The sequence below is a fragment of the Sturnus vulgaris genome, unplaced genomic scaffold, assembly GCF_052056855.1.
Source record: "Sturnus vulgaris isolate bStuVul1 unplaced genomic scaffold, bStuVul1.hap1 Scaffold_195, whole genome shotgun sequence".
Classification (NCBI taxonomy): Eukaryota; Metazoa; Chordata; class Aves; order Passeriformes; family Sturnidae; genus Sturnus; species Sturnus vulgaris.
This window is the reverse complement of record NW_028276170.1, coordinates 3,511,565-3,526,616: the sequence shown is the minus strand read 5'-3', so window position 1 is coordinate 3,526,616 and position 15,052 is coordinate 3,511,565. Positions and strand designations below refer to the sequence as shown.

Genomic DNA, 15,052 nt, shown 5'->3' with positions numbered 1-15,052 from the left:
TCCACATCGGGCCAAGCCCCCGGGCCTGCCCACAGATCCTCTGCTGAAATCCTCTGCCTGGGCACCCTCCTTCGGCATCTCCACACACTGGGGCCAATCCTTGCTGCCACTGCTGGAGCTTCGCTGCTTTCTGTGCCTGCACTGCCACAGCTGCTGGGGAAGACAACGGCACAATTCCACTCTGCCCCTCAGTTACACTCACACACTGGGCTGCCCGGGATTCCATGGTCAGAAAATACACCAAGTTGAAAAATGTTTTCAGAATTATTTCTCTAGGCAGGCTTGACTTGCATTTGTCTTGGAGAAAGGAATTATTAAGTGTGTTTTTAAAGGGATGTTACACTAAATGAACGTGAGTTTAACATCTCAACAGACTGGGAATAGCCCAAAAGATTCCCACAAGGCTACCAAACATCAAGGAAACATCAGCAAATATCAAGGAACACCCACCCCAGACACTGTCCCCGGCATACATGGAGGCACCTGGTCTGGAAAAGGCTGAGAAGGAAATCCAGGAATGTGGATCTAATTAACATCAGAGGAAAAGTAATACGGGGCCAATAGGATACCAAATATTAAGAACTATCCAACTTAGAAGCAATGAACACTAAATCAACGAATTCCAAAGGGTTTAAGACTGTATAAAGTTCAGGAAAAATCCAGTAAAACTCACGTGTCATGGAATGATTTTCTCTGCACACCCGGGCACTTATGTGTGGATGAAATGATTTCTGTTGCACATCCTGCCCAGAATCAAGTAATGCCTTGACTCTCTAACACTAAAGATATCAAGTAAAAAGCAGATTGTGGGGGGCCACATGTGAGTCACGCAATGTCTGCTCTGGAAGAGAGCCTTTGGTTCCAGGCAGTCAGAAGAGCTTTAGAAACGCAGATTAACACTGCTGGGGAAAATACCCATTTATCATTCGAACTACAGGACTAGATGACAAGATGTCCTCGAAATAATAATGAAGCAGGCAGACCCAGCTCCTGACCTTCATGACAACCAAACCACGCCAAAGATGAAGGCGACATTTGTGGAAAATTAGATTATTCAAACTGCTATTTGCAAACAGATAATAACGGAAAACTGGTGAAATAGATAACAAATGAAAGTAGAAAGTAGCTCATATTCTGGTAGAAATGTAGAAAGGATGAGAATTAGACAAGTTTTTGGGGCGCCATGGATTAAACGAATGCAGTTCCTCCTCTGATGTGCTGCAGCAACTCTCATCTTTTTACCATGCACGACACCTTGCTGAGTGCAGCTCATTCAGCAGGTGAGCAAGGGGATGCAGGTGGCAGCCAGGCCTCCTGATCCAGAAACAGCTACAAAAGGACAGGCAGTGAGGTCACTGAGAATAATCCCAAACCAAAGAGGATCCAGGAAAAGAGACTAAGCCAATGGACATTAAAGTCAGTAAAGATAATTACTGAGAAAATAAGAAGAGGATTTGAGTAGAGTAAGGTGAATATGCCTGGAGATAGGGCCAGGGATTTGTATAAAATGAAGTAATGGGAGAAACCATCGTTTTCAGAAACTGTTAGTAATTTCCAGAGACAGCTGCTCAGCCAAGATCCTGCTCAGTGCCTGACCTTCGAGAAGGAGAAACACTTAACAAAGCCATGAATATCGGATGTTATACAAAAGGAGAGGTACATATTAACGAGGACATGCAGTAGTCGGATCGGGAAGTCTGAGCCTTCAAAGTACCTCAGTCGGTGGCGAAAGGGAGAGGGGGAATGCAGCCGGGAAAATGAGAATAAAAAGGAGACTGCGTACTACAACAACTGGAGAGACCGCATGGCAAATGCCGCATGGCCTCTCTCTTTGTTCATCAATAAAGTCACTTTTACAGGACTCCTCCGTCTCCTTTATGCACACAAACCTCTGGCCACGGGAATTTTCCCGCACAGCCCCGGCCACAGGGCAGACACCTCTGTCCCACCCACAGCAACCGGGACGAGCCAGCGCTGCTCCGGCACCGGCTCCTGCCGAGGCCCCAGCGGGAAGGAGACCGCGGGCAGCCGCTCCCGCAGCGCCCTCAGCCCAGCGCCAACACGGGCCGGCACCGGCACAACCAACCCGCCAGAGCCCCCTGCCGCCCCCTCGGCCCGCAGCGAGCCCCGAGCCCCCGCACAACCGAGCGCGGCTCCCACCTGCGCTGGGGCCGCCTCCGAGCTCCGCCGCGGCTTCACCGGACTTGGGCAGCTGCCGCCGCTGCCGGGCCCACACAAACTGTCCGACATTGGCGCCTTTGCTGCACCCCGCCTAATGGGCGGGGCTTGTCCCCGCTCTGCCCAATCAGCGCGCGACAACCAGGAGTGACATTGGCACAATCAGCCAATGGCAGCGAGGGCCGGGCTCTGCACACGGCCCAGCCTCGGCCCGCGCTCTCAGGGCCCCCCGGGCTGTGGGAGGGCAAAGGCGGAGATGAGGAACAGCCCTGGAACGGGCCCGGGCCCGAGCCGCCATTGGCCTGGAAACACAAACAAAGTTCTCCGCAGAGAATGTTGGGCACCAAAATTTCTTTCAGTTTGAAAGACATGTGTTTGCTAGGGAAGGCAGGACTCTCCCTCGGACTAGAGAATGTCAACCCCCTCCCTCTGAATTATTATAATTTTGAAATTAAGGGGGTTTTAATCGAAGATATGAGATAGGAATAACAGTTTCTTACTGGTATGTATAACAAGGCAAGAAAACAACAACTATGGAATTAATAACAAACAGAACCAGGGAGCCTGTGACAGCATTTCTGGCCGAGATGGGAAAGGATGGAGGAGAGGATTTGCTTCTCAAAGCTCTGGGGCAGTCAATCCCAGTGCCCCTGCAGGACTCTGAAAAGCACTAAGCTAGAACAGCAGGAATGAACAAAAGATCTTGGGCTGGTGGACGAGATGTATCAGGCAATTTTTCGGCAGGAGTTGGAACTGCAGGACGTCCCAGCAGGGCAGGGCAGGGCGGGGCTTCAGCGCAGAGAAACTCAGAGCAGCGCTGAAGGAGCAGCGGGCAGCGGCAGCTGGGTGTGAGCAGAGGGTGATCGGTGCCTCTTTTAGTGAGGAAGGGGTTAATAAGGCCTTAGGTCAGTGACTGCTCTTACGAGCAGAGGCTCACCCCAGAGGAGAAGGAGCAGCAGCTCTGTGCTGGGTCATGGGGACTTCCTCTCCTTGAGCAAGAGCAGCTCCAAACGTGTCTTCCAAAACCCAAAGCCTTGAGTAGCTGCCCACCCCCGCCCTCCTTTTTACCTGGGCCAGGCCAACCTTTTGTTTTCTAAAGCACTAACCAGTAGCTGCAGTTAGAATTTTCTAGCAATTCATGGGAAAAATTCTATAGGTAAGAAGGAACAAAAGAAAAGAAACCTAACCCCCAATAAATAGGTAAATATGTAACAACAGTAAATATCTAACAGTAAATAAATATCTAATAGATAAATATCAAACAACAGTAAACATCTAACAACAGATAAATATCTAATAATATATAAATATCGAACAGTAAATATCTTAACAGTAGTAATGTCTTGCACAGTTGGCTATCATGCAAAGAAGAATCAGGATTATTATGAACAGTTCTTTAGGCACAGGATTAATTTGAAAAATGTTTTCATCTGCATCAGTCTCTATTTTCAGTTGTTTCAGGAGCAGAACCCTTAACTCTGGAGCAGTGAATCCAAGGTCCTTTGCCAGCAACTTTGACTGAGGTGAGGGTGGTCAGCAGGACTTGGAATGGTCCTCTCCACTTGGCTTGTAGAGGATCACTGTCCCACCACTTCACATAGACCCAGTGTCCAGGCTGGAAGGGATGTGCAGGTGTGTCCAGTCCTATGGGTCTGGATAGCAGGATGTAATTCTGGAGCTTCTGCAACATGGAACCTAAAGCCATTAGATATCTCTGTAAATCCAGTTTCCCCTTCACGTGAATTTAACCTGGAACACATGGAATCTGATATGGCTGCCTGTTGTAATGCAATGGGGGTTCTTCCCTTTGTGGCAACTTCACCAGCCTGACCGGGTTACGGCGTGGCTAGTAATAATAATAATAATAATAATAATAATAATAATAATAATAATAATAATAATAATAATAATAATAATAATAAGTGGGATGGGAATGATGGTGTGCCTGTGATATCCTTTTAATCCATTTGTGAACATGTGATCTGAGAGGCTGCATCCAAAGACCAGGGGGAGGGATATACACAGGGATACCCGAGGGCAAAGGTCCAAAGACAAATGAGAATTAGGAACGTGCCTAGGCATGCCTGACATGTCCTTACAAAGCCCATGGTTTTAGGCTAAAGCCTCTGCATCTGCAGGGCAGGGACCAGACCTAATGTCTAAGGCCTTGCTTTTTAACAGCCTGCCTCCCAAGGTCTTAAATTTGTGCTTTCTTTATAGGGAATTTGGGCTAAATCCCAGTCCATCTCAGCCAAATCGACTACCACAGGAATGGGCTGGATCCAGCTCTGGGGATTGCTCAGGCAGTGATTCCTGCCGGGATGAGAGAGGGTCACGGTGTCACCCTGTCCCTGTCCCCATCCTGCAGGATGGACCTTGCTGGAGCCCATGGAGAGCGGGAGCTGCTCCGGAATTCCACCTGATCCTGTCCCAAACTTGCTCTATCCATCCAACTGATCCTGCTCTGGAACACCTCCCTGATCCCACTTCATCCATCCCACACCAATCCTGTTCCATCTATTCCACACAATCTCGCCCTACCCATCCTGCCCCAATTCCTTTCTGGAATTCCAACCAATCCTGTTCCATCCATCCCAGCTGATCCCGCTCCAGAATCCAGCCCCGATCCCACTCCACAATTCCATCTGATCCTGCTCTGGACCCCTGCTCTGATCCAGAGTCCCTCCCTGATCCCAATCTATCCAATCCTGCCCTGATCCCTCTCTGGAATCCCACCCTCATCCCTCTCCGTACCTGCGGTCAAGCCGTTGTTCCCACATCATTTCCTGCAGAAAGAGAAAATCCATGAGATTCTAGCACGGATCACACACCAGGATTAACCCCAGGATCCATCCTGAGATCTGCACAGAGGGGATCCAGAGCTGGATCCACCACTGGTACTCACTGGCTGCCATGCTGTATTCATTCCTGTCCCTCTTCCCTGTGGAAAAACAGTGGGATCAGCGTTGGTGGCACAGGATTCCCAGAACAGTGCCAAGTAGATCCATGCCCCTTCCCGGCCCCCATCCCGTGCGTTACCGGATTGGTGCTTCCAGACAACGAATCCAATGAGGACAATGAGGATGAGGACGGCAGCGATGATGGACACAGCGACCACCACAGTGAGATTCCTGCCAGATGTTGGATCTGGGAAACGAGGGATGGTGAGCAGGGGGAGGGGAATCCCCATTTGGGCATTCCAAATTCCCAATTCCCACATTCCACATTCCCAGCCTCACCCCAAGCGTAGATCCCGGGCCCCGACATTCCGGGATGCTCCACCCGGCACCGGTACTGCTCCCGCTCCTCCGGCCGCGCCTCGATCCTGGCCCAGGTGTGGAAGGTGCCGTCACTGTTGGGAATGATCCCGCCCCACTCCGTCTCCTGATCCCAGATTTCATCCCCCTTCATCCAGTTGACTGCGATGGAGCTGGGGTAGAATCCGTACGCGTGGCAGGACAAGATCAGCGTCCCGTGTTCCTCTTTTCCAGACACATGGACATCAGGGGGCTCTGGAATGGGATAACGGTGAGAGACATCCATGGAATTCCATGGGAATGGGATGAGGGTGAGATCTGCCCATGGAATTCCATGGGAATGGGATGGGGGTGAGATCTGCCCCTGGAATTCCCACTGGAATGGGATGGGGGCGAGATCTGCCCATGGAATTCCCCCTAGAATGGGATGAGGGAGAGATCTGCCAATGGAATTCAATGGGAACGTGATGGGGGTGAGACCTGCCCATGGAATTGTCATAGTGCCTGGTTTTATATTGTGTTAATTGGTTTGTACTTAGTTCTACAATGGTTCACTCCTATGTTACACCCCTAGTTTGATATGTTTTGGATTCTCCCCTTCCTGCCTCTACCCATGTCCATCATCCCCGAACCCCTCCTATATTCCAGATTCTTCCCTGCTCGTCACCCTAGCCCCAACCCACATGGCTGTCAATCCCCCTTCGCCCCTCCTATCTTTCCAGCATGTTCTGTATCAGTCATCCCCTTCTTGGTACATGATTCGATGTTGCATTATAGTCTCCGCCTATGTTTCCCTCTATTGGTTGTATGTAAACTTAGTCCCGCCTTATGTTACACCCCTAAGCTGTAGCGATTGGTTGCTGTATTGTACCCTCCCATGGGGGAGGGCCCCTATTTAAGTTGCTGCAAGTCTGTGTTCCCTGCCTTCTGTGGTTCCTCCTCCGTGACTGTGGTTGGTTCTCTATCCCTCTCCAATAAATCCTATCCTGGAATTACAAAAGGACTCTCCTGTGGTCTTTTCCTTCCCTTGGACCGGTATCATCGCAGCAAGAGCTTGGAGCTCTACCTTTATCTCGGGTTCCCAGGATCCTGGGAAAAGGCCACTCTTGGCACAGGCTCGTCTTAGAGCTAGCAGGGCGACCCTAGCTTGAGTGGGCAAAGGGGAACTGTGTCAGAATTCTATGGGATGAGGATGAGACCTGCCCATGGAATTCCATGCGAATGGGACAGGGGTGAGACCTGCCCATGCAATTCCCACTAGAATAGAACGGGGGCAAGATCTGCACATGGAATTCTCACAGGAATTACCATGTTCCCAAGTTCTCCATTCCCAAATCCCACATTCCCACAGGAATTCTGCTCCCACCTTTGTGGTCCAGCTCCTTCTGCCCATATCCGACGTATTTCTGCAGCCATTCTGGACATTCGTGCTCCAGGGTATTCGTCAAACTCTTAGCATAATTTTCATGTTCCCAGTACCTCCTGGTGACCTCAGCAGCGCTGTTGGCCGTCACAAATCTCCCAGATCCCAGGTCAAAGGAGATGAAATCTTGCCCATCGTAGCCACTCCGGTAGGATCCACGGACGCTCCCGTCGGACAGGAGGTCACAGCCGGTAACTCGCAACAATGTGTGGAGACCTGCGGGGATTGTACCCACAGAGACCCATGGAATTGTCTCCTATCCCCACAGAGCTCCATTCCAACACTAAGGAGCCCCAGAGTCTGATGGAGACCCACAGAGCCTCCTCTCAGCCCCAAGGATCCACATCCCAGCCCATGGATCACAAGATATCCCATACCAGCTTAATGGATGTATCCCCATCTCAGCCCCTTTGGCACCCTGTGAATCCACAGCCAAATCCCATAAATCTCATCCCAGCCCCACAGATCCCATCCCAGCCTCACAGATCCCCCCACTCACCCCTGCTCTGGTTGTATCGGTCCTGCAGTGTCTCCAGGTTCCCAGCAGTCACGTGCTGGCCCCTCTCATAGAACTCGGTCTGGCTATCCCAATATTCCGGATCAGCTCCATCCTTCATCCACTGTGTCAGCGGCTCCATCCGGCCCCGCTCGCTGTCATAGCGTGTGAAGGGGATCCCATCCAGGTACCCCATGGACATGAACTGGGGGATCCCCGGGCTGGGCTCCGACACCCCCACAGACAGGAAGCGCAGGGAGTGGAGAACTGGAGGGACACGGAGATTTGGGGGGGTTGAGGGGGTCATGGATCAATGAAAGAGGAACTGGGAGAGCCGGGAATGGGGTGCATGGGGCCCCAGTGTCCAGCAATGGGGGCTCAGGGGACTCCCTGTGCCAAGGAAAGGGAGATACAAGGACTGGGAGAGGTGGGATGGGGTTCCAGGGGATCCCTGTGCCCAGGAAAGGGGGATACAAAGTTTAGGAGAGATGGGATGGGGGTTGCAGGAGATCCCTGTGCCCAGGAAAGGGGGTCCAGGGGTCCCCAGCCAAGGAAAAAGGGGTCACAAGGTGGGGAGACCTGGGACAGCTGGAATGGGGAGCTCAGGGGTCCTTGATGCAGAGGGAAAGGAGGCCTGGGGGGCGGAGAAAAGCAGGAATCAATGTCCAGGGGGTCTCAGGGTCAAGGAAAGGGGCAGTCTGGAAATAGAAAAGGCAGGATGGACGGGAAAGGGGGTGCAGGGGGGATTGGTACTGGATAAGGAAAGGCAGGGGGCACCAGTGCTCAGGATTAAAAATTCAGGGGGTGCCCAGAGCCCTGAATCCCCCCGGGACCCTCCACGACCCCCCAGAGCCCCCCCCCAGACTCCCTGGGACCTACCACAGGACAAGCAGGGCGTGGAGAACTGGGGGGACGCAGAGATTGGGGGGGGCAGGAAGCGGAATGTGGAGAGCCGGGAAGGGTCCAAGGTCAAGGAAGGGACTGGGAGAGGAGGGATCGGGGATCCAGGGCGTCCCTTTGCCCAGGAAAGTGGTCCAGGGGTCCCGGGTGTTGCGGGAAAGCGGGGTCTGGGAGCTGGGAAAGGCAGGAATGGGGGTTCAGGGGGTCCCTGGGTCACGGGAAAGGGGGGTCTGGGGATGGGAGAGGCGAGCGGATCCCGGAGGCGCAGCCTGGGAGACGGGAAAGAGACCGAGGGAGAGTGCGGTGGGGGAGGGGATGTGGGAAAGGGGGAATTCCAGGGAGTTCATCTGGATCCCATTGGATCCCCGCTGCGACCTCCCCTGAGACCCCTGGGACGCCGGGGACCTCTTGGACTCCGTTTCGGGAAGCGGCGGGAGTGGAAAACGGGGAGGACACGGAAAGCTGGGAGATCCGGGGGGTCCAAAGGTCAAGGAAAAAAGCGGATCTGCGGTCTGGGAAAAGCGGGATGCCGGAAAAGGAGGAGCAGGGGGGTGCCAAGGCCGGAAATGGAGATTCAGGGGTGTCTCTGTGCCCAGGAATGGGGGTTCAGGGTGGTCCCCGTGCCAGATAAGGGACTACAAGGGGGGTCTCGGTGCCCGGAAATTGGTGCTCAACGGAGTCCCCGTGCCCAGAAATGGGGGTACAGGGGATCCTAGCGCCGGGGAAGGGCTTGGGGGGGGTCACAGGACCCAAAATGGGCTATGGAGGGGTTTCCCGTACCCGGGAATGAAGGTTTGGGGTTTCGCGGTGCCCGATATGGGAAGTTCAGGGGGGTTCCCGGTCCGCGATTCGGGGTTCAAAGGGATCCTGATCCTCAGCAATGGAGTTTCAGCGGGGTCCCGGTGCCAGATGAGGGGGTACAGGGAGGTCCTGGTGCTAAGGAATGGGATGGGGAGGTCACAGGACCCAAAATGGGGATACCGGTGGGAGGGTGTACAGAGTGGTCGCGATTTCAGGGGTCCCGCTCACCTTTCGTCGCGTCCCCCGGATCCCAGAGGAGCCCCAGGAGCCCCAAGAGCAGCCCCAGACCCAGCGCTGGAGCCATCGCGCTGCTCCGCTGCGGACCCGCACCCAGCACTGGCCCCGCCCCCAGAGCCGCCTCCGGCCACGCCATTGGCGCCGATATTTCCTTTCCGCCAATGGCAGCCCGATGTCTCAGTGACGTCACACGTCGCCGGGTAGATCCCGGTCTCTCAGGTTTGGACGCGGAAACGAAAGAAACCGAGGGAGCGAGGTGGGGGGAGGGGACGTCGGAATTCCACAGAATTCCTCTGGATCCCTCTGGATCCCCGCTGCGATCCCCCAGAGCCCTCTGAGAACCACCTGGGACCCCCTTAAGAAAATGCCGGGTAAGCCGTTTCGGACCCTTGTTATTAAAAATGTATAAATTGAGACCCAAAGCAAAATTGGATTAAATGATCTGCTGTTACTGTCAGAGACAAAAAATAATTTATTGGGGAAGGATTTAATGATAGCATTGGATTTGAAAATTGAAGTATCCCGAGGGCAACTTAAAATTTATGCCTTCACCAAAAGGATGAGGAAAAAATATGTCCTGAGGGGTAGCACACCCCTGGGGAAATAGGGAAGTTAAAAATGAAACCCAACAAAGTGAAAATCACTGATCCCGATTTACCTATCCGAGTTTGTCAATATCCAATATCATTAGAAGGGAGCCCGGGCCTTAAGCCTCTCATAGAAAACCTTTTGCCACAAGGGGCTTTGGAACCATGCATGTCCCCACATAATACTCCTATTCTGCCTGTCAGAAAGACAGACGGGAATTACAGATTGGTACAGGATTTGAGGGCTATAAATCAGCGAACTGTTACCAAATTTCCTGTAGTAGTGTAATAAACGAGGCCAGAACTTTTGGCCCAAAGTCACCCGGTCTTTTAAAACAGAGTCACAACTTTCTTGTAAAAGAGGCACTCGTTTATTAAAATGAGCTGTAGAAAACGGAGGACCCGAGATAAGCTCGAGTCCCCTCGCAGCAAGCCGGAAAACGATACAAATGTGTCGAACCCGACACAGCGGGCACTCCCTCGGAACGAACTCCTCAGGAGAGCAACCGGCAGGAGTCTGACAGCCCCTTTTATACCCGCCCCCCCTTGGGTCCAGGATTGGTGAGGTTTGGATCCCCGTGATAATTGGTCCGTTTTGGGGGCTTTTATTGGTCCTTATCACGGTTCATTCCTGCCCAACCATTCTCTCGGGGCGTCGAGTGACTGGACTGCTCCTTCCACCAATCTCATCTCGCAGCGCTGATGTCACTGCGCTGGCCTCACTCTCGAGATGTTACCACGGCCCTCAGGAACGACCCCCACGCCATCCTGGACCACTTTAAACGTTTAACAAACATTAACTTATTGTAACATTTCAACTAACTTGAAACACAACTTCTTCATAAAATCGCCACAGAACAACACTTAACTTAGAAAATTAACAACCTTAACTTGTAACACACTAACTAAATTTTACCCATAACAATGAGGAATCACAAGGGGAAGGCTGCATTGAGAAGGAGCTACAACTTGAAGAAACCAGCAATGACCAGGTAACATCCCGAGGGGAAGCTTGCATCGAGCAGGTGCTGTCCCCCACTGAAACCAGCCTGTATCAAGAAGAGTCCCATGAGGAAGCGTGCACTGGGCAGGAAGAAGAAGAGGATGAGGGGGATGGAGTGAGCGTCATCAAGCTCTGTGAGGACTAAGAAGAGAGAGAGCACAGATGGGCAGGTGTCTTGGCGTGGCTGTATGATGTCTATATCCCCAAATCGTCTGTTCTGTTGGTGTTGAATATTAAATTCTGAAACTTTAAGACTGGTTCCAGGAATGAACGGAGGGGGGAGACGAAGTGCACAATTTGTTATCAGAGACTGCACAGGCTCCCCCACATTCCTGCTCACAGACTGTGTTGTCTGCAGTGGACATAGAGAAAGAGCTCTCCTTTGCTCTTGATTAGTTTTTCTGGCTCGATGAGGCAGAGAAGCCCCCTGGATTGTTTTTTTCCCTTTTTCTGTTTTCCTGGAACTGTTTGAACCTGCTCTGGACTGAAAATCCAGGGGAGCACCGGGAGCTCACACCTGTGTCCCACCAGGCCTGGCCTGGGCCGTGGCATTTCCCAGCACTGGAGGGACTGAGAACAGACTGAGTGAGCCGGGCAGCCCAGGGAAAGAAATCTTCTAAATCTGTCATCTCTTGGGAACAGCGAGGGGTTTTGCTGTTTGATATTGTTCATTGTTGTGCTGGGAGGTGTGTTGCCTGTTGAAGAAACAGTTTTCTTTTTTTCCACTTCTCTCCAACTTTTTTTCTTTTTTTTCCCGAGGGACCTCATTCAGAGGTTTCCTCCCAAATTTGTCCTAAACCAGGACACATCCATGCTCATTGGGCAAACAAGGCTGTTTCCACTCCTCAGTAATCAGTACAGGTGTATTTCACTGGGAAAGATAGGTTGAAAGGATAGAAGGCAATCTTCCCACAAATTCCCCCTTTTTTATTTAATTAAAATAAATTGACATGATGACATATTCACATATTTCACCTCAGACTAACAGTTATACAATTGTTTGGGCAACACATCACAATAAGGACATATACTTGAAATCTCAGTTCTCAAATATCACAAGTAGTTTGCCTAGCTTTACTTCATGATTGTTTCTTTCAGCAAGTTCTTATATAAGAAATAATTGTCTGCATGCTGTAGATTGGACATTTACCTTTCCCCAGAGCCAAGAGTCTTATTATTTTTCTCCTCACATATAACCAATTTATTCCATTTTCATTACCCAAAGTGAAAGTTTACAGCAGCATTGACAACCACATCCAATTAATTCTGATTGATTCTTCATTCTTTTCTCATTGATTGTTAGCTTTCTTTTTTAATTTACTTTGGTTTAGTTTGGCTTTTAGCAGTACAGAACATCAACCTAAGGATTCTCTTAGCTCTGAAATGCCTTTGTGAATTAAGCTTGATACATTACCCAGATTCACACAGTACATACTATTAAAGCTCAAGAAGCAGAAAGCTGCAATTCATAAACACAATATATATATTTCAGCATCAAACAGACACATTGCATTCAACAGCAGAACCACCATCTCCAGCTTTTCCTGTGTCTTGTTCCTTTAATTACTTCACTTTTTCCTTCTTCAGCTTAGTTGCTTTTGTAAAGTTATTTTAGCTAACTGCTGTGCAGGAGTTACATATTGGAACTCGGCTCTTAATTCAGCTTTTTGGGGGACACAGAGACAGCTCTGGCAGGCTCTACTTCAGGGACAGGCACATTCTCAAGCTGAACTTCATTCTTCTCTTGCTCCCCATTAACTTCAATTTCTAGCTCTGATTCTTCTTCCACCTCCTGCTCTGTTTTCTATTCTTTTAGAGTCTCATAGAGCAATCTCCAGGTGGCAGTCAAATTTGCAGCTGCCTTGTCCCCTTTGCATACTGCATCCCACGGTCTTTCCCCAACTTCTTTCCATACTCTAACACTACAGGAAGTGCTTTCATCAACCTTAATAACATATTTTTTTCCCCCAAGTGTTTTTTAATACACATAAAACAGTCTGTTGCCAGTGGCTCATCTGGATAACCATCCCTTCAGGTGTCACAGTCAATCAAGTTCAGACCAGCGGCTTCCCCCACTGCTCTCAGCTTCACTGGGCTCCGTCTCTGGCTGTACCTCACCCTACAGCCCAAGTCCAACCACGTTGGCATCACCATTATGTAGTAACTATGTTGAGACGGACTGGACTGATACCACCATCAATCCTTTATTAAAAACTTTACATGCCTTCTTTCTGTGGACTTCTCTCAGCCAACCCTAACTCCTTCCCTCAAAGGCAGCTCCACACAGCTCTGACTCCTTCTCTCCTCTCTGCAAGTTTCCTTCTTCCTTCTACATCACTGGCTAAACCCCAGCCTGTCCCTTATCTGGCCACCTAACCCTGTCTGTCACAACAACTTCTTACCTTATCTGCCCCTTGCACAACCCCATGTCCCTTCTCTCCTCACAGCACAGCCAGCAGACTCCACCCCAAACTGCAGCAGATCCTCAGTCTCAAGCTCCGACTGTGACTAGTGGCCAGCTAGCCCACTCTTTTATAAAACACCCATCCTCATTGGGCAGGCAAGGCTGTTTCTACCTCTCAGTAATCAGTACAGGTGTAATTCATTGGGAAACATTGCTTTCTGCATTATCCTTTCAACCTATCTTCCCACACTTATTCTGTAAGGCTTCTCTTATTTCCTATAGTTATGGTCACCATCATCTCATGGTCATGGTCACCTCACAGTCACCTCATGGTCACAATCGTCTCACAGCCATGGTTGTGTCATGATCATCTCATGGTCTTGATCACCACATAGCCATGGTGTGTTGTGGTCATCTCATGGTCACCTCTTGGTCAAGATGTGTCATGGTCACAGTCATGATCAACTCATGGCCTTCAAGATTTCATGGCCGTGGTGGTGTCATGGCAATCTCGTGGTCATCTCATTGTCACCATCATCTTGTGGTCATCTCATGGTCACGGCCATCTCATGGTCATGGTCATTTCCTGATCACCATCATCTTATGCTCACGGTCATCTCACTGTAATGGTCACCTCATGATCATGTCATGGTCACCTCATGGTCATCTCATGGCCACGATCACATCAGGGTCACCCCAAGGCCATGGTTGTTTCATGGCCAACCCATGGTCATCTCTTGGTCCAAATCACCTCTTGGTCAGGGTTGTGGTTGTGTCATGGTCATCTCATGGTCATGGTCATCTCAGGGTTGTGTCACTCATGGTTACTCTCATCTCACAGCCATCTCGTGCTTGTGTCATGGCCATGGTCATGGCCAGGGAGCCTCTCTGAGATCCTGAGCCCCGATTTTGGGACACTCAAGGACTGTTGGGACAATGATGCCTGGTCTGACCCCTCTCCCATCCCGCTGCCCCTCCAGGAGCCTGACGTGGCCAAACCTGTCGGGGCTTGGCCTGCCCTGACCCTGGGCTGGTGTCAGTGAAATGGCTAAATAAATAATAAAGGGACTGGAATGACTAAAGGGCTAGAAACTGAAAGTGTAAGGAGAAATAAAAAGGGTGCACAAAAGGCCCCTTTAGAAGACCCTAAAATGGGGTTGAGCAGACACTGATACAGACTATGAAGGAATGTTCTAGAAAGCTTCCAGCCAATCACAGACCCTTGTGCAGTCTCTATTTGCATGGTTATGCCCAGTAGTTCCCATAATCCTTTTCTTCTCCTCTATTGCTCGCCATAGTGTGACTGGATGTTGTCTGTCTTGGCTCCTCAGTGTCCAGGGTTGTTACCTGCTGTGGGGCCGGTTCCCAGCCCGTCCCTTCCATGATGGACTGCTACACAGACTCTCCTGGGGACACATGGGATATGGGACATGGAGCAGGAAACAAAACCTGGGGGATGGAATTGGGTGTGGCTGAGAAGCCCTCATTTTGCTCCAGGTGTCCCCATCCCAGTCCTGGTGTCCCCATTTATGTGTCCCCATCCCAGTCCTGGTGTCCTCACACTGATCCTGGTGTCCCCATTCCCATGAATGTGTCCCCCACCCTAGTCCTGGTCTTCCCATCCTGCTCCTGGTGTCCCCGTCCCAATTCCTGCTGTCCCCATTCCCATTCCTGCTGTTCCCATCTCTGTCCCTTGCTGTCCCTATCCCATCCTGGTGTCTCAATCCCCGTGTCCCCATCCCTGTCCCCAGTGTCCTTATCCCTGT

The 15,052-nt window shown here is 50.9% G+C and overlaps 1 protein-coding gene and 1 long non-coding RNA gene across 3 annotated transcripts; one reads left to right on the top strand and one right to left on the bottom strand.

Moving 5' to 3' along the window:
- Nucleotides 1–3,401: 3,401 nt before the first annotated feature.
- LOC148218012 (class I histocompatibility antigen, F10 alpha chain-like) lies at nt 3,402–9,434 on the bottom strand. 2 transcript variants are annotated; one of them, XM_088158109.1, is made up of 8 exons: nt 9,284–9,434; nt 7,358–7,621; nt 6,802–7,074; nt 5,418–5,690; nt 5,218–5,325; nt 5,084–5,119; nt 4,933–4,964; nt 3,402–3,873 (listed from the first exon to the last, which is right to left on the bottom strand). In XM_088158109.1, exons 1-7 carry the CDS (start codon nt 9,426–9,428, stop codon nt 4,939–4,941), a joined length of 1,125 nt encoding a protein of 374 aa, XP_088014235.1. In that variant the 5' UTR covers nt 9,429–9,434; the 3' UTR covers nt 3,402–3,873; nt 4,933–4,938. The 2 variants fall into 2 exon arrangements, with proteins under 2 accessions (XP_088014235.1, XP_088014234.1); XM_088158108.1 differs by having other exon boundaries at nt 3,402–3,859; nt 9,284–9,410.
- Nucleotides 9,435–9,529: 95 nt separating this feature from the next.
- Nucleotides 9,530–11,841, top strand: LOC148218011 (uncharacterized). Its single transcript, XR_015800609.1, has 2 exons — nt 9,530–9,663; nt 10,809–11,841. It is a non-coding gene; the product is annotated as an uncharacterized LOC148218011 (long non-coding RNA).
- The last annotated feature ends 3,211 nt before the right edge of the window (nt 11,842–15,052 follow it).

What these genes read in the sequence shown, in the direction of transcription:
- LOC148218012 (XM_088158109.1), bottom strand. Translation starts at nt 9,428, where the DNA reads ATGGCGTGGCCGGAGGCGGCTCTGGGGGCGGGGCCAGTGCTGGGTGCG. An exon ending in GAAGGAGCTGGACCACAAAG is followed by an intron (nt 5,691 to 6,801) that starts GTGGGAGCAGAA and finishes ATCCCATTCCAG; the next exon opens with AGCCCCCTGATGTCCATGTG. An exon ending in GCCCGGGATCTACGCTTGGG is followed by an intron (nt 5,326 to 5,417) that starts GTGAGGCTGGGA and finishes CTCGTTTCCCAG; the next exon opens with ATCCAACATCTGGCAGGAAT.